Source organism: Falco naumanni, chromosome 3 (genome assembly GCF_017639655.2).
Source record: "Falco naumanni isolate bFalNau1 chromosome 3, bFalNau1.pat, whole genome shotgun sequence".
NCBI classification, from domain to species: Eukaryota; Metazoa; Chordata; class Aves; order Falconiformes; family Falconidae; genus Falco; species Falco naumanni.
In genome coordinates this window covers 31612594-31626301 of record NC_054056.1, presented here as the reverse complement: position 1 = coordinate 31626301, position 13708 = coordinate 31612594, and the positions used below count along the sequence as shown (strand labels likewise).

Sequence of the window (13708 nt, the reverse complement as noted above, 5' to 3'; positions counted from 1 at the left end):
GAAGCCTGCATGTCACACTAGCTGTATTCCTTTTAACACCATAGTTTACCACATGACCTCCTCCACAGGCAGTCTTAAGTCTCTCTTACATATTTCCCCCTTATATTTGAACATGACTGAAAAGCAACAGGCTTTATATGGAAAAATATAAGGGTGGGTTTGTTGTTTTGTTTTTTTTTTTTTAAACTGTGCAAATACTAAACTGGAAGAGGAATAAGGTGAAGCAGGCAACCCTCAAAAACACAGGGCAGCAGCATGAAGTCTGCACAGCAATATCTCTGCAAGTTGGCCCATGCTTCTGCAGTGACAGGAATAACTAAGACCTTTTCAATATCAAGCCTTAATCGTCTTGACCTCCACAAAGCTTCAATAAAAGACACCTTAAATTCAGGCAAAACAGCTTTTTGTTTGAATTTAGTCCTTCAGACCTCAGAATTCAAGAATGACTTGAAAATTATCATTTTCACACTTCAGTGCACTGTTTCCCTTCCCCGTCTACACTGTACTTCACCCTGGTGAGGCATGGTAAAGCACACTATAGAGTGACAGCTTTCTGTGTAGCCTACACTTTCCAGGCAATACACTCTATCTTCTAGACCAGGGTGAAGAAAGCCCAAGCAATTCAGTACTCTAGTGTTTCTAGAGCCATAAAAGGTCGTATCTTTTATTCTCAAATTATGTCTCCTCACTCAACTGTTAACAGTATTTTCTCCTATCTATTCATTCTCACAAAACCATAATACACACATCATGAAGCTTGAACAAGTTTTCTAAAATACTCCTTGGGCTCTGAGTGTGTTTGCTCGCTGTATTTTTGATGGCAGGCTTTCAAATACTCACTGTTCACTGTAATGCCTCAAAACATTTTTAGAGGTAGAAAAACACAGCCAAACTTCAATTCAAAGCGATTTTAGGGGGTTGTTTTGTTTAATTCAGGTCCTCATCTGACTTCATAGGACATTATCACATTTTTGGTGAGGCTGAAAATATTTTCAAGAACCCCTTCACACTGCTGCACTACATTTACTTCAAATCCCAATTTAACAAACACTTGCCAAAATTGGTTTCTCCAGGTAAAGCTAGCCTATACTTAACAGACAAATAACTACTGATACAAGCTATTCTCATTTAGAAACTATGCCCTTAAAACTGCAAGGGACAGATAGAGTTTCAGAGAAATGGCAGAGATCTTTAAGCACAAACTACCAATATTATAAGTCTCAACATCTGCATTATTCAGGTCCTGCAGAATATAAAAGCATTTTTGAGGTTACAGTGTTTACAAAATATTGAAATTATTTTTTTTTGTAAGGTCTGAAAATAAACTTAACAATCGTAACTTCTGTAAAGTTTCTTTTGAAAGGGGCTAAAAGTTAGTCTTAAACATACATAGACAAAGATTCTTTCAGGCAGCTCAATTTTAGAAGACTACTTCAGCAAGAGTTGGCAGAACTCACATATCTGCATTATTTTAAAGTAGAGATCAGTTTTGTTTCAGATTTTCCATTATTTTGTTCCCTTTGCCTTGATTGGGACTCCAATCAGATAAAAAAAGCTACTCTGCTTCACTGCAGGACTCACTAGAACACAATAATACATTTCAAGTATTCAGCACAGAAAAACCTGATATGGGCCTAATAAGATTATTGTTTAAAAAAAAAATTAACTTCATCTGTAGAAGCTGAAACACAAAAACCCTTATAGTGTGACTTAAATAAAGCATTCACTCAGTGTGAGAGCAATTGACACCACACCAGAGTAGCACAGAAAGAAAACATAATTTACACTCACACGACCCCACCAAACAGCAGAGAGGGAACCTGAAACTGGTCATATGTTTGAGTTCATTAAACTCTGAAGCACTAGGTCAAGATTTAACACTCCTACCAAAATCAACACAGTAAAAGCAATGACTGAATTTTTGCTACTTATTTTCCATCTCCAGAAGTGAAAGTTTAAAAGTTGATGAAAAAACATGCATAGACTGAAAAAATTATTTATATACCTCCAGCTCAAAAAAATTCTGAAGATCTTTTTTCTACAAACCACTTCTATTTTGGGTACTAAGCTTGACAGACCTGTTTTTAGCAATCAAGCCTTCCAAGATGTATTTAGGCATACTGTTCTTCAGTGCTTTAAAAGTTAGAAGAAACACTAACTCCAGTAAGAGATAAAGCAGCTTGAACAACTTGCCTCTCAGAATGACTACTGAATAATTTAAGAAAAAAATTAGCTTGTAGCTGTCAGCCTTAACTAGGCCTATATATTGCTTTATTTCTAGAACTCATGCATCTTTTTCTGCCTTGCACATCCTCCAAGATACTATACTTTTATCAGGTTTTCTTCTCAGGTGCCTCAAAATAACATCCCTTCGGTATACCATAAGAAACTAGTTTTAAGCATATTTTCAAAAGCACATTTTTCTCCAGCTCTGGAGAATTTTTTAATTTTAAATTTTAAAATTTTAGTTTAATTTAAATTTAAATTTTAAAAGCACATTTTTCAGCTCTGGAACACACTTTTTAGCCGTGTTAACTTTATCCCAGCCATCCATAAATTATTTTGAGTGACAGCTGTAAATATTTCAGTTAGTTTCATAAAACTCTTTTTTTTCATAAAACAAACCTCTTTTGAAATACCAAAACAGAGAAAAACATTTACATTATTTCAGGCGAAGAACATTGAAAAAAATAGTCCTTACTGTAACAGCACACAGAAGTCGGCAGAAATGAGTCTCTCAAAATTAAGAAAGGCAGAATCTAGGGTTTGAACGACCTTTAAACTTTAAGCCACATGTAACCGCTACCGATCGCCACTAGGGGCCGCTACAGGACACCCGTAAGCATTTCCCTCCATTTTAAGGGAAGAGGCAGAACACCAGCCCATCAACTTTTAACAAGTTCATGCTAAACATGCTTTAACTCCCCAGAAATGAAAGTGCACAAGATTTCTTTAAGGGTTCCTAATCCCACCGGAGCAGCAACAGTAAGATTTTTTTACTCGCATTTTTATTGGGGTCTGAGTCAAATTTTAAAGCATTTTCAATATAATGCCATTTTACCTTATGCTACAACCAGTTCACACTCCACTAGTTACTCTGTTTTTGTGTATCAGTAACATAAACCAGTACGTTAACAAAAGAATTCAAATTTTATTGTAGGACAGAATGCAAAATCGAATACACTATTTACAAATTTACACAAATTAACAACAGACGGAAAGCCAGTCTTTTATAGCATACTATCATGATACGAACAGAATAGTTTGCCGTCACAGTACTGAACATTGCTTCTAGACTTCTGTATTACCGCAACATGTTGCCACTATTTTATTGCCAAGATTTCAGCACTGATTCTGCTCTCAGTAAAGCAAATAACTCCTAGTGAATCAACTTGATGCAAACAGCGCTCCTATTAATAGGAATGGGGCACGATTTACATATATATATATATAAAACCCAGAGCAGAAACCAATGCTGATCTTGTTCTTCATCATGTCTAGTAAGCTGAACTTCCTTGGTTAGCTAACAGTGCCTATTGCTACACTCAAGATTCAATTTGAGTTTCTTGCCAGGTAACACACAAGGTTAACAGCTTCACATCGTCTTTTTAGCAGCAGTAACTCATGACCACCCGTGCCCCCACACTTCCCAGTTTCAGGCCTACCAGGCACACTTCCTGCTGGACTATGGCTCACCCCCGCCGGGGGCACGGAGCCCAGGCCGCCCAAGCACCGGCCCGGCCCGGGACACCCCGCTCAGCGCTGCCCTCTCCAGGCAACCCCACACCGGCCCAACCAACCCAGGGTGACGGGGGGCTGGGCCCTACCCGGGCGCTACAGCCGAGCCCCACACCCCACCACCGCCCTTACGCCACCGGGCGGACCACCGCTGCTAGGCCACTAGCCCAGCCAAAGCTCTCTGGAGGCCAGAGGGGCAGGCCTGCGCCTGCACCTGCCCCCACAGCAGAAACCGAGTGCGGAGAAACCCACCCGGCCGCAGCCCACCCCCACCGGGGCACCCGCGGCCCGCGCTCAGTGCGCAGGCGCCAAGACTCACTCCTCTCCTCTGCCGCGAGCCCAAGAGCTTCCGCTTCCGCCTGTCCCTTCCCGTTCCTCGGCCACGCCCCTGCCCTGGCGCCACACGCGAGCCCCGCCCCTCGCAAGGCACCTCCTGCTCCCTCGGGCCCCGCCCCGAGACCCCGCCCGTCTCTCGCGTGCAGGGGGCGGGCGCGAGGCCTGGACGGGAAGGGGCTGAGTGCTGGGGTGCTGCTCGGGGTTGGCGGGGGGAACTCTCGCGAGAATTGGGACCCGGAAGCGGTAGTGAGGCCGGTGGGAGGCGGCTGAGGAGGCGGCGGTGACGGTAGTGGGAGGGAGTCGCTGTTGCTGCCGGCGGCAGCGCCTGCAGCGGCGAGGGGGGCTGGCAACGGCCCCGGCCCTGGCACTGGCCCTGTCAGAGGTGGCTGCGCCGGTGGCGGTTCCGCGCAGGCTTTGCCGAGGTAGCGCCTCGGCAGTGGTCGCGCCGTAAGATGGCGGCGGCGGGCGGCGGCAGCAGCGTGAACCCCTTCCTCAGCGACTCTGAAGAGGACGAGCCCGAGGAGTCCAGGCCCGGCGGCGGCAGCAGCAGCAGCAACGAGCCGGGCGGGCCGGCATACCCGCAGCAGCAGCAGGAGGCGGCGGCAGCCACGGGGAGCCCCGAGGAGCTGCCGGGTTTGCGTACGGCGGCGCCGGGCGATGCCGGCGGCGGTGCGGGGGCGGGCGGCGGGGTCGGCGCGGGGGAGCCGCCGCGGCTGTCGATGGACGCGATAGCGGCGCAGCTTCTGCGGGACCAGTTCTTGCTGACGGCGCTGGAGCTGCATACGGAGCTGCTGGAGAGCGGCCGGGAGCTGCCCCGGCTCCGCGATTTCTTCTCCAACCCCGGCAACTTCGAGCGGCAGAGCGGCACGCCGCCCGCCGGCGGGGCCCTGGGCGGCAGCGCGCTGGGGGGAGCAGGCGGCAGGGAGCCCGGCTCCGGGCAGCTCAGTAAGTGGCTCGGGGGAGGGAATGTCGGGCCGGGGGCGGCGGGCGGTGCGGGCCGGGGTCCTGGGGAGGAGCGGCAGCTGCCGCTGGGGCTGGGCAGGGGCGCCTCATGGCGCAGCCCTCGCCGGTGCGTGTCGGTAGGGCATTTGGGCGGGCGGGGAGAGCGTCTGGCGTCGCTTTTTGTTTGCTGTCCCCTGCGTGTGGGCCTGGGGGGTGCGTGGGAGCGGGGCAGCCGGGGGCTGGGGAGATGGGGTGCTAGGACAGATGTTACCTTGGTCCCGCTCACGTACCTTATGGAGCCTTAGCCTTCCTGCGAAGGTCATGTGTGTGCCAAACGTGGAAGAAACATCAGGGGTGGAAATTTCAGCCTTATTTTTTAGTTGTGTTGGGGTTTCTTGTGCCTTCTTCAGTGCCTACGGTCAAGAGAGATGTTGTGTGCTGTTAGGAGAAAGAGCTGGGTGTTAAGGCATGGCTGCTAAATGTAAAAGTCTGGAAACTGGCAAAAACGGGCTGTCAGGAGCCAGCGTGTTATTTCTGCTGATGCACTCGAATGGTTATGTCATCCAGGGATGGGTCTGAGTTTCGTAGGTCATGCACAATTAACACAATGTTTCCTATAATTAGTGCTGGCATGTTTACTAAGTGTCTGCAGGCTTTGGCTAACCATTTTGGGATTTGGAGTTGGGGAGCAGTACATATACTGAGTTAGTATAGCTTTTGGGAGAAAAAGTGGTACAGATACTAGGAAAATAGTCACGTAGCTGGCCCTAAGAGCTTTTGAGTTTTAGTGTCAGATGGCTTACAGTAAAATCACTTGTGCGTCTTATCAACGTTAATGTCAAGAAATGTAGAGTTCTGAAGAGGAGGCAGCTTGTGGAAGTGGCATTGAGACAGAGAAGCTGGCCAGCCACCTGACTTTTGAGGATTTAATGAACTCATGGGAAGGTATTGAAATGAAAGTTGTTGTGGTTAGTGGACAGTTGAAAGACTATTTATGTGTATTCTAAGACACCTAAAGTTATTTTGTAAGCAGTCCCGTATTTTTGTTTGTTTTAAAAAAAGTTTCTAGTGTTGCGAAGACATGCAGTTAGACTTAAAATTTGGAAAGAGCTAGTAGTATCTAGATGGCTGGGATAATAGACTGTATCTAAACTTTCTACTTGTTATTGGTTTTCAACATCTTTTTAAAATGGTATGGATTTTTTTTTAATAATTCATGCTGTTTTATTTATATTCTGGTTGTCTTGGTTATGAACGCCTAGAATTTCATACTTGGTTTTGTCCAGCTGAGATCTTTGGTGTGGCCATCTTTATGATAAGATTGGTGAATGTTGCAAAAACTCGTTCTTCAAGGCTTCAAACTGATACAAATTTCTGTTTCATTAAAAGCAGCTTCCTTGGGGATTCCAATCAATTCATCTGATTGATTAAACATTCTCTTTTCTTTGTTAACATGATACATTGTTTCCAGTTATTGATAATGTGTGTACTCCAGTAGAATTAAAAAACAGCAACCTGTGTAACTAGTGTTGTGCATGCAAAAAAAATGGCCAATGTATGCTTCTGTGAGAGCATCGTAATGATTATTGTCCTGACTTGCTGAATGATAGATAGTGATGGGACATCACTGTTACAAAAAAAGGGAGGAGGAGGCAGTGGGAAGAGATGTGTGAGGGGGCACTAAAACTTATTTTGGAGCAGTTTAACAATGTTGTGTGTTAAATATCATGCTAGACCTTAGGTTAAAGGTTAAGTGTCTTCAAATCTGATGTGTACAAGGTTAGAGGATGCTTTTCAAAGGATTTTTTTGTCTCAACAAGGATTCAAAAGGCAGTTCACGTTGAGTGACATTGAAAGGTGACAGATCAAGAACAATGAAAAAAAGATTTTTTCTATAGCTCAAGTAGATTTATATTTTTTTTTAACTTACTGCCGTCAGACTTTCTTGCAGTCTGGAGTCTAGCACTGAACTATCAATTGTGACAGTGCTGTTCAGCCTGCTTCTGGTTAATGTCAGCAAGAGATGATGGTCTTATGCCTCTGAATTTATGCTAATTTCCAAATGTTAAAAAACAGATTGCAGAAGACTCTTGATAGGCTGACAATTATATGGTCTTTGAAAGAATTCATCTCTTTTTCCCTCTTAAGCATCTGGTATTGTTGGATTTAGGTAGAAGACTAAGGCACAGGTCAGATGGAGAAGTAAGTTTGGATAGTTTCTGAAGGTGGTTAAAAAGTTCAGTTTTGTTGAGAGGTCCAGTCTGTTGTGCTCACATTTGTAGATCCTCACATGAAGACTTGTGGAGAAATATATATGAGTAGTTCAGGTACCTTCTCTCGCTTTAATGTGCCAGAACGTATCTGAGAATAAACCAATAGTTTTCTTCATAGAAACTATTGATGTAGAAAGTAGCAGAGTTTGGAATGATTGTCACTTCAAGGTCACTAGAATGTTACGCTTTAGTGAATAAAAATTCTTAATGTGGTCAGATTAAAAAAGAAGCAGCTTTTTATTTCTGTTGATATCTAAAGTCAGAATTTCTTCTTGGCACTAGCTTTGTACCTGCTCTTCCCTGTCCCAAAGTTAGATGAATTTCTGTTTTACACTGAGGTTTTTGATAATCTGAGTGGATGGAGAAAAAGTATGACTGTCAATTCTTATTGAATGTGAAGTATGTTTGGAATGCTGCCTGAGGATTTCCACAGAGCAATAGAAAGCTTTCATACTCTGCATTCCTATACAGAATGGGAGAATTTCAGTGCAAGTGTTCATTGGCACTTCTCAGAATCCTTTTAGGCAAGCTAAACTATGAGTGCATGCTGCTATTTCTTTTTTTTTCTTTCTTTCTCTTCATAGACTGCTATGAAGAGATTCGAATGAAGTTTCATAGGATTTAAAACAACTAGCATCATGTGGTCAGCTAGTGACTTAGAAGCTGTTTTGTCTTTGAACCATGTTTCAGAGCACTTGGTTACAAAAGCAAACAATAGATGGCTAGGATTTCTTAGTTTTTTGCAAAAACACCCATCCATTTTCCAGCAGTGGTAATGTCACTCCTGCGAACAGAGATTAAGATATACTGTAATGTAAAATATGGAAATGTATATTGTATCTAGCAACTTTGCTCTTCTAGCCTGAAGCAAATTCTTATTGTGGAGTCAGCACTGTGCCTTTAGATGCACAGCGCTTGTGTAGTCATCCTTCATGTTCAGTACCTCTGCTAGATCTTCACAAACTTCTATGACAGCTTCTTCCATTGGTTTCAATAGCAGTGCCCTCCACATCTGCAAGACCATTTTGGTATGGTTTGGAAGTCTCTCCTTCATACAGTGTTCCATATCTTTTATAAGGCTTTGGTTAGCACCTACATATTAAATTTGAATTTGTGTCCCCTTGCGTATCATCGTTGCATAAGAAAGTACAATACATATTGAGACACTTGAAATTTAGAAATAAAACTGTGGCTCAAATGTCTCATCCTCGTTCCTGAACCTCAGATGTGTTCCTGTATATACGTATGACTAGAATTCAAGCTTGGACATTGTGGGTGAAGAAACCTTTTTGGTTTTGGGTTGTTTTTTGGGGTTTTTTTTTATGTCTTTGATTGCTATGCTTGGCAAATGCCTTTACTGAAGGGAGCAGCGTACACATAACTAGCTTTAGTCTTAAAATGTGCCTCCATGGCTACAAAAGTTCAACATTCTCAAAGATTTAAATAGCTTTAATGAAAATCATAAAGAAGGGGCTTGAATATTTAAGTTGCATTTACATTTTTCAGGAGTTGATTTGTTTCTAGTTATTTCCAAAATAAGTTGCTTATAACTTTCTGGGAACTTGATTCCAGTTATATTAAGCTAATCTGTGAGTACAAAAATACAATAAATTATTGCTGCTACTTCTTCATAGTAAGCTCCTGGCTTTGCTTACACTGTGAGATAATTTTTGTTTGTTTCAGATGTTGTGAAGTATCTCTGGTTTTGTTTGTAACCTTTCAAATTCAGAAAAGCCATGTGGGAAGACTGTATTGATTATGCCTTTGTGATAAAGGGGTGTCTTGGTGACAGCTCTCAATCCTGAGTTGCAGACACTGTAGCTATATGTAGGCCCTTGTCATGACCAGTCTTTCACCAGATTTTTGTTTTGTCTGAATATATAGCAGAACAGGGCTACCTCAATAAATATCATTCTAAGAAATATAGGAAACTGTGAAGACAGATAACCTCTGTTGTTGTAATGGCTAGTTCTTTCTTTGTTAGGTGTTTTGTTGTCAGTTCAAGTCTTTTGTTTGCTGCTTTTTGAAGGTAAGCAAAAAATGTATACTTGTCTTGGCTGCCTTTCCAGATGTTGTGGCATGGAATGACGACTTGTGCGTAAGACACTGGTTTTACTACCCAGTTTGGGAAAGGTGCTCCTTTTAGTAAGGACAGGATGGAAAGGTGCAGATAAATAGGTAATCAATGCTGCTGGTGTCAGCAGATGGGAAAGACTGAATATTGTCTCTTTAAAAGTACAGAAAACGGTTAGAAAGTAATAGGTTTGTATGTAATGCTGAAGGGCAGCTGAGTTCCTTGCAGACCTGACAGAAAACACTAATGCCTGGATGAGACCTGAGAGGTTTCATAGTGCTCTGATGTTGGCTTTACTGATAGAGAAGCCACGTGAACTTTCTTCAGTTCAGACTGCTGTAAACCCTTCTCTGTTTCACTGACGGGTATTTCTGAAAAGTTTTCAGTGAGATGTGCTTCATAGCTTAAGAGTGTTTTAAAGACTTCTGCAACTGTTGGAGTTGTCAGATGAATGAAACCAGGTCTGCTGGAAGCTGTTTCTGATGGATAAGTGGATAGCTTAAGCTTTGGCTGATGTCTGTGTTGGGGTGATTTGGGATATAATGGTAGATACTTCGGAAGACAGGTTAGTCCCCCCCCCCCGTAAGGGTATAACTACACAAAGAAATAACAAGGTAGCATGAGATAAGCATGACGTTGATGGGCAAAGAAGGACAGACTAGTAGCCACTACTACTAGGCAGGCAAATATTAAGTTATTACTGAGTACCAAGTGTACCATAGTTTACCTTGTAATAACTTACTTGCATGTTGTTGTTCTCTTAGAATGTTTGCAGATATGCTATGGGAATTTAGCTGCCTTTTAGTCCTGACTTGCTGTTCTGCTCCTGGGCTAGTTACTGTTACTTTTCTATGTTGGGGAAGGCAGAAGTGAAACTGTATATAGGCATTGCAGTTACTATGGGTGAGTTCAACCATGCCTTGGTTGAAAGCTTCAGCAAAGCAAGCAGGCTTTATGCTGAAGCACACATTTCCTTCTGACGGTATTGCTGTTAGGAAAAGGAGAAGTGTTTTTGAGGGAAGGGAGACAAAAAGGAAAACAGCAATAAGGTTAGCTAGAGCTTTGCATTTCAGAATCAACCACTGAAAGCTTCTTTAAGCTCCCCTGTTTATAATTTCAGTTCCATATATGTTATACTGAGTTTCCTATTGCTTTTATTCCTCTGAAAATTATCTTTTTTTTTGACTGGAGATGTGACTTGTAAATTCTGCTCAGCTGAGAGAGTGCTTGCTGGAAATTTTACATGAGCTTCATTACCTGATATAAGAAGATTTGTCTGGTGTTTGCAAGGAAGTTGTGATCAAGAAGGTATTGGTATCAGCTGTGTTGGAAGCTGTGCAGGCCATCATCTCTGTTAATTTAAAATTTGTAAATACTGGACTTCTGTGTTATGTAAACCCAGAATTACTGGAAGAGTGGGAAAAAAATCTTCTTCAGGAAGTTCTCATACTTTCAAACTAAGATTTGTTACAAATTCTGAATTAGGTAGCTATGTATATGGAACTATTTTAAATATATCATGAGAAGTCTTTTTCCTGTCAGTATATAAAGACAGGTCGTAAAACCATATGCTGTTGTATGTTCAAAGTTATAACTCTTTATCTTCAATGTATTGTCTTTGATTTTCTAGTGTATTGTAAAGATTCAGGTTTGAGAAACTGAGTTGAACTCTCCTTGAGCATAAGCTAAAACTTTGAGTGATTCAGTAAAGGTTGTAGGCCTTGTATTTTTATTTATGATGCATGTGCCTGAGACATAGCACGAAGTATATTGACTTTGTTGGATGAAAAATTAAACAAAAAAAAAATTTAAAGTTTGGGGCGGGTGTGAGGGAGGTGTTGGTGGGGGTTTTTTTAAGACCAAGCTGAAAAAGCCTTTGAGAAATACTGAACTCTTTACCCTGGTACGCTGTAGGGGAGAAGCAATTTACTTCCTCCCTTCCTGCAATATAATGCTGCATGGTGGTGACGCAACTGATTGGTTTGCTGTTGAATTAAAGGAAATACTCTTACGTAAAAACTCCCAGAATAAGAATTTTGTATTTACATAACAAGTACTTTTTCATCGTGGTTTGAAATTGGAGGGGAAAGTATGCTATCAGCTGGTTTGTTTGTTGTTTGACAAAACTGATGTAGTAAGAGAAATTATGGCAAAAACTGTTACAGAATTACAGCATGATTGAGGTGGGAAGGGGCCTTTGGAGGTGTCTGGTCCAATCCCCCTGCTGAAGTAGGGTCACCTACAGCTGGATGCCCAGGACTGTGTCCAGGTGGCTTTTAAGTATCTTCAAGGATGGAGTCTCCACCACCCCTCTGAGCAACCTGTGCCAGTGCTCTGTCACCCTCACAGAAGAAAAAGTGTTTCCTGATGTTCAGAGGGAGCACCCTGTGTTCCAGTTTGTGCCCATTGCCTCTGGGCCTGTCAGAGGGCACCACTGAGAAGAACCTGGCTCCATTCTCTTTGTGCTCTCTCTTCAGGTATCCATACACATTCATGACATGTCCCCTGAGCCTGCTCTTCTCCAGGCTTGGCAGCCCCAGCTTTCTCAGCTTCTGCTTATGGGAGAGATGCTATGGTCTCCAGTTGCTAGTTTTAATTTTTTTTCCTTTTAGTAATTTTTTAATTCTTTACAGAATCCATGTGGACACACATTGTTAAAACTTAATGTCATGGTTTAAACCCAGCTGGCAGCTAGGCACCGCACAGCCACTTGCTCGCTGCCCCCCACAGCAGGATGGGGGAGAGAATCAGAAGAATGGAAACCAGAAAACTCATGAGTTGAGATAAAGGCAGTTTAATGAGACAGAAAAGAAAGAAAATAGTAATAATGAGGATGATAATGATAATAATTATAAAAGAACTAGAATACACAAAACAAGTGGTGCACAATGCAGTTGCTCGCTATTCGCTGACTGATGCCCAGCCAGTTCACAAGCAGCGACCCCCGGCCAGCTTTTCCCCAGTTTATATACCGAGCATGATATCATATGGTACAGAATATCCCTTTGGCCAATTTGGGCCAACTGTCCTGGCTGTGTCCCCTTCCAGCTTCTTGTGCCCCTCCAGCCTTCTCACTGGCAGGGCCTGAGAAGCTGGAAAGGCCTTGACTTCATATAAACACTACTTAGCAACAGCTAAGAACATCAGTGTGTTATCAACATTATGCTCATCCTAAATCCAAAAGACAGCACTGTACCAGTGACTAGTAAGAAAATTAACTCTATCCCAGCCAAAATCAGGACACTTAACTGGAAAATTTAATGCTATCCTGAGATAAATATAGAAATCATGGAAAGAGGAGCAGACTAGAATTGAAATATGAAGAAAACTGAGAGAATACGATGCCTCAGAATTAAGATGGGTATTATCTATACACTTTTAAGTAGTCCCTCAGCAAAGACAGCCATTTAAGGATTAGATTGATACAATTTTGCTTGATGTCAGGGAGTATAAAAGAAAGCTGGATTACTGTGGAAAATGGAAAGATCCTTGTAATGAAAGTTAATTGATACATTTTGGGAAATGCAGTGCTGCAACTTCAAGCATATGGAGTGACTGATGGCGTTGATGCTTTCTGATTTCTGCTGAAGCCAGCTGGAGTCTTGAGCTGGAAGATGTACCTCTATACCATGTTTCTCCCTTAACTTTTTTTATTTTGGGAAGCTCTGGTAGCTCAAGCACACTGCAGCAGATATGTATGGAGCAAGGCTTGGTTTGATGCTTTCCCCAAGGTCGTATACCCCTGGACCTCAGCATTCACTGCAGTAACATTCAAATGCCTTTGTGTAGGGCTGGCTAATCTGGATACTGCCTGAGGCTGTCTATGCAGTAAGCCCCCCACAAAAGCAGTGTGTTGTTGGTATGGCTTTTCATGGTATCAGCTCAGGTGCATCTGTATTTTAACACACAGTCACTGAATTGGGTTATTTCTATACTAGGATGCAAGGTCTGTTTTCTACATGTACTTTAATCTTTCTCATGAGCATCTGCTGTGTTCCTGTCATGGGACAGAAGGTTATCTTTTTACTGCGATGTATCTGCAAAGTATTTGTTTTACATATCTGGTGATTGTTGGGGTTTGGGTTTTTTTTCCTTTTTTCCCTTGCTGTTCTTAGCCAGCAAGCATAGGTTAGTTTTCTCCAAGTAGCTTTAGGGTTTTTACCTTCATATACTTTCTATGAATTTTCATAGCTTGTTAGTAATATGAAGTAGACAAATGTATTGATCATCTGTTTTCAATCTGATTTGGATTGCCCGCCATGGACTGGTATTATCTGGTAGTCTTGAATGCCCGTCCTAGGTAATTGGTAAGTGGATTGTTCTGACAGCTTAAGAGTTAATGTTA

At 42.5% G+C, this 13708-nt stretch overlaps 2 protein-coding genes across 6 annotated transcripts in view; one reads left to right on the top strand and one right to left on the bottom strand.

Annotated features, from left to right (window-relative positions):
- The window catches only part of PIGN (phosphatidylinositol glycan anchor biosynthesis class N), a 106636-nt gene extending 102505 nt beyond the window's left edge, over positions 1-4131 (bottom strand). Inside the window, exon 1 of one of the 2 annotated variants that reach the window (XM_040586652.1) lies at positions 4058-4131. The gene's annotated coding sequence lies outside the window, so the exon portion shown is untranslated. Of the gene's footprint in view, positions 1-3990; positions 4010-4057 lie in introns of those variants that run through there. The other variant, XM_040586654.1, reaches the window with a different exon arrangement.
- Positions 4132-4326: 195 nt separating this feature from the next.
- Positions 4327-13708, top strand: part of RELCH (RAB11 binding and LisH domain, coiled-coil and HEAT repeat containing) — a 79022-nt gene continuing 69640 nt past the window's right edge. For 2 of the 4 annotated variants that reach the window (XM_040585710.1, XM_040585711.1), the window contains exon 1: positions 4327-5019. In XM_040585710.1, coding sequence (XP_040441644.1) covers positions 4527-5019 — 493 coding nt within the window. In that variant the 5' untranslated portion in view covers positions 4327-4526. The remainder of the gene's footprint in view (positions 5020-13708) is intronic. The other 2 variants (XM_040585709.1, XM_040585708.1) reach the window with 1 other exon arrangement.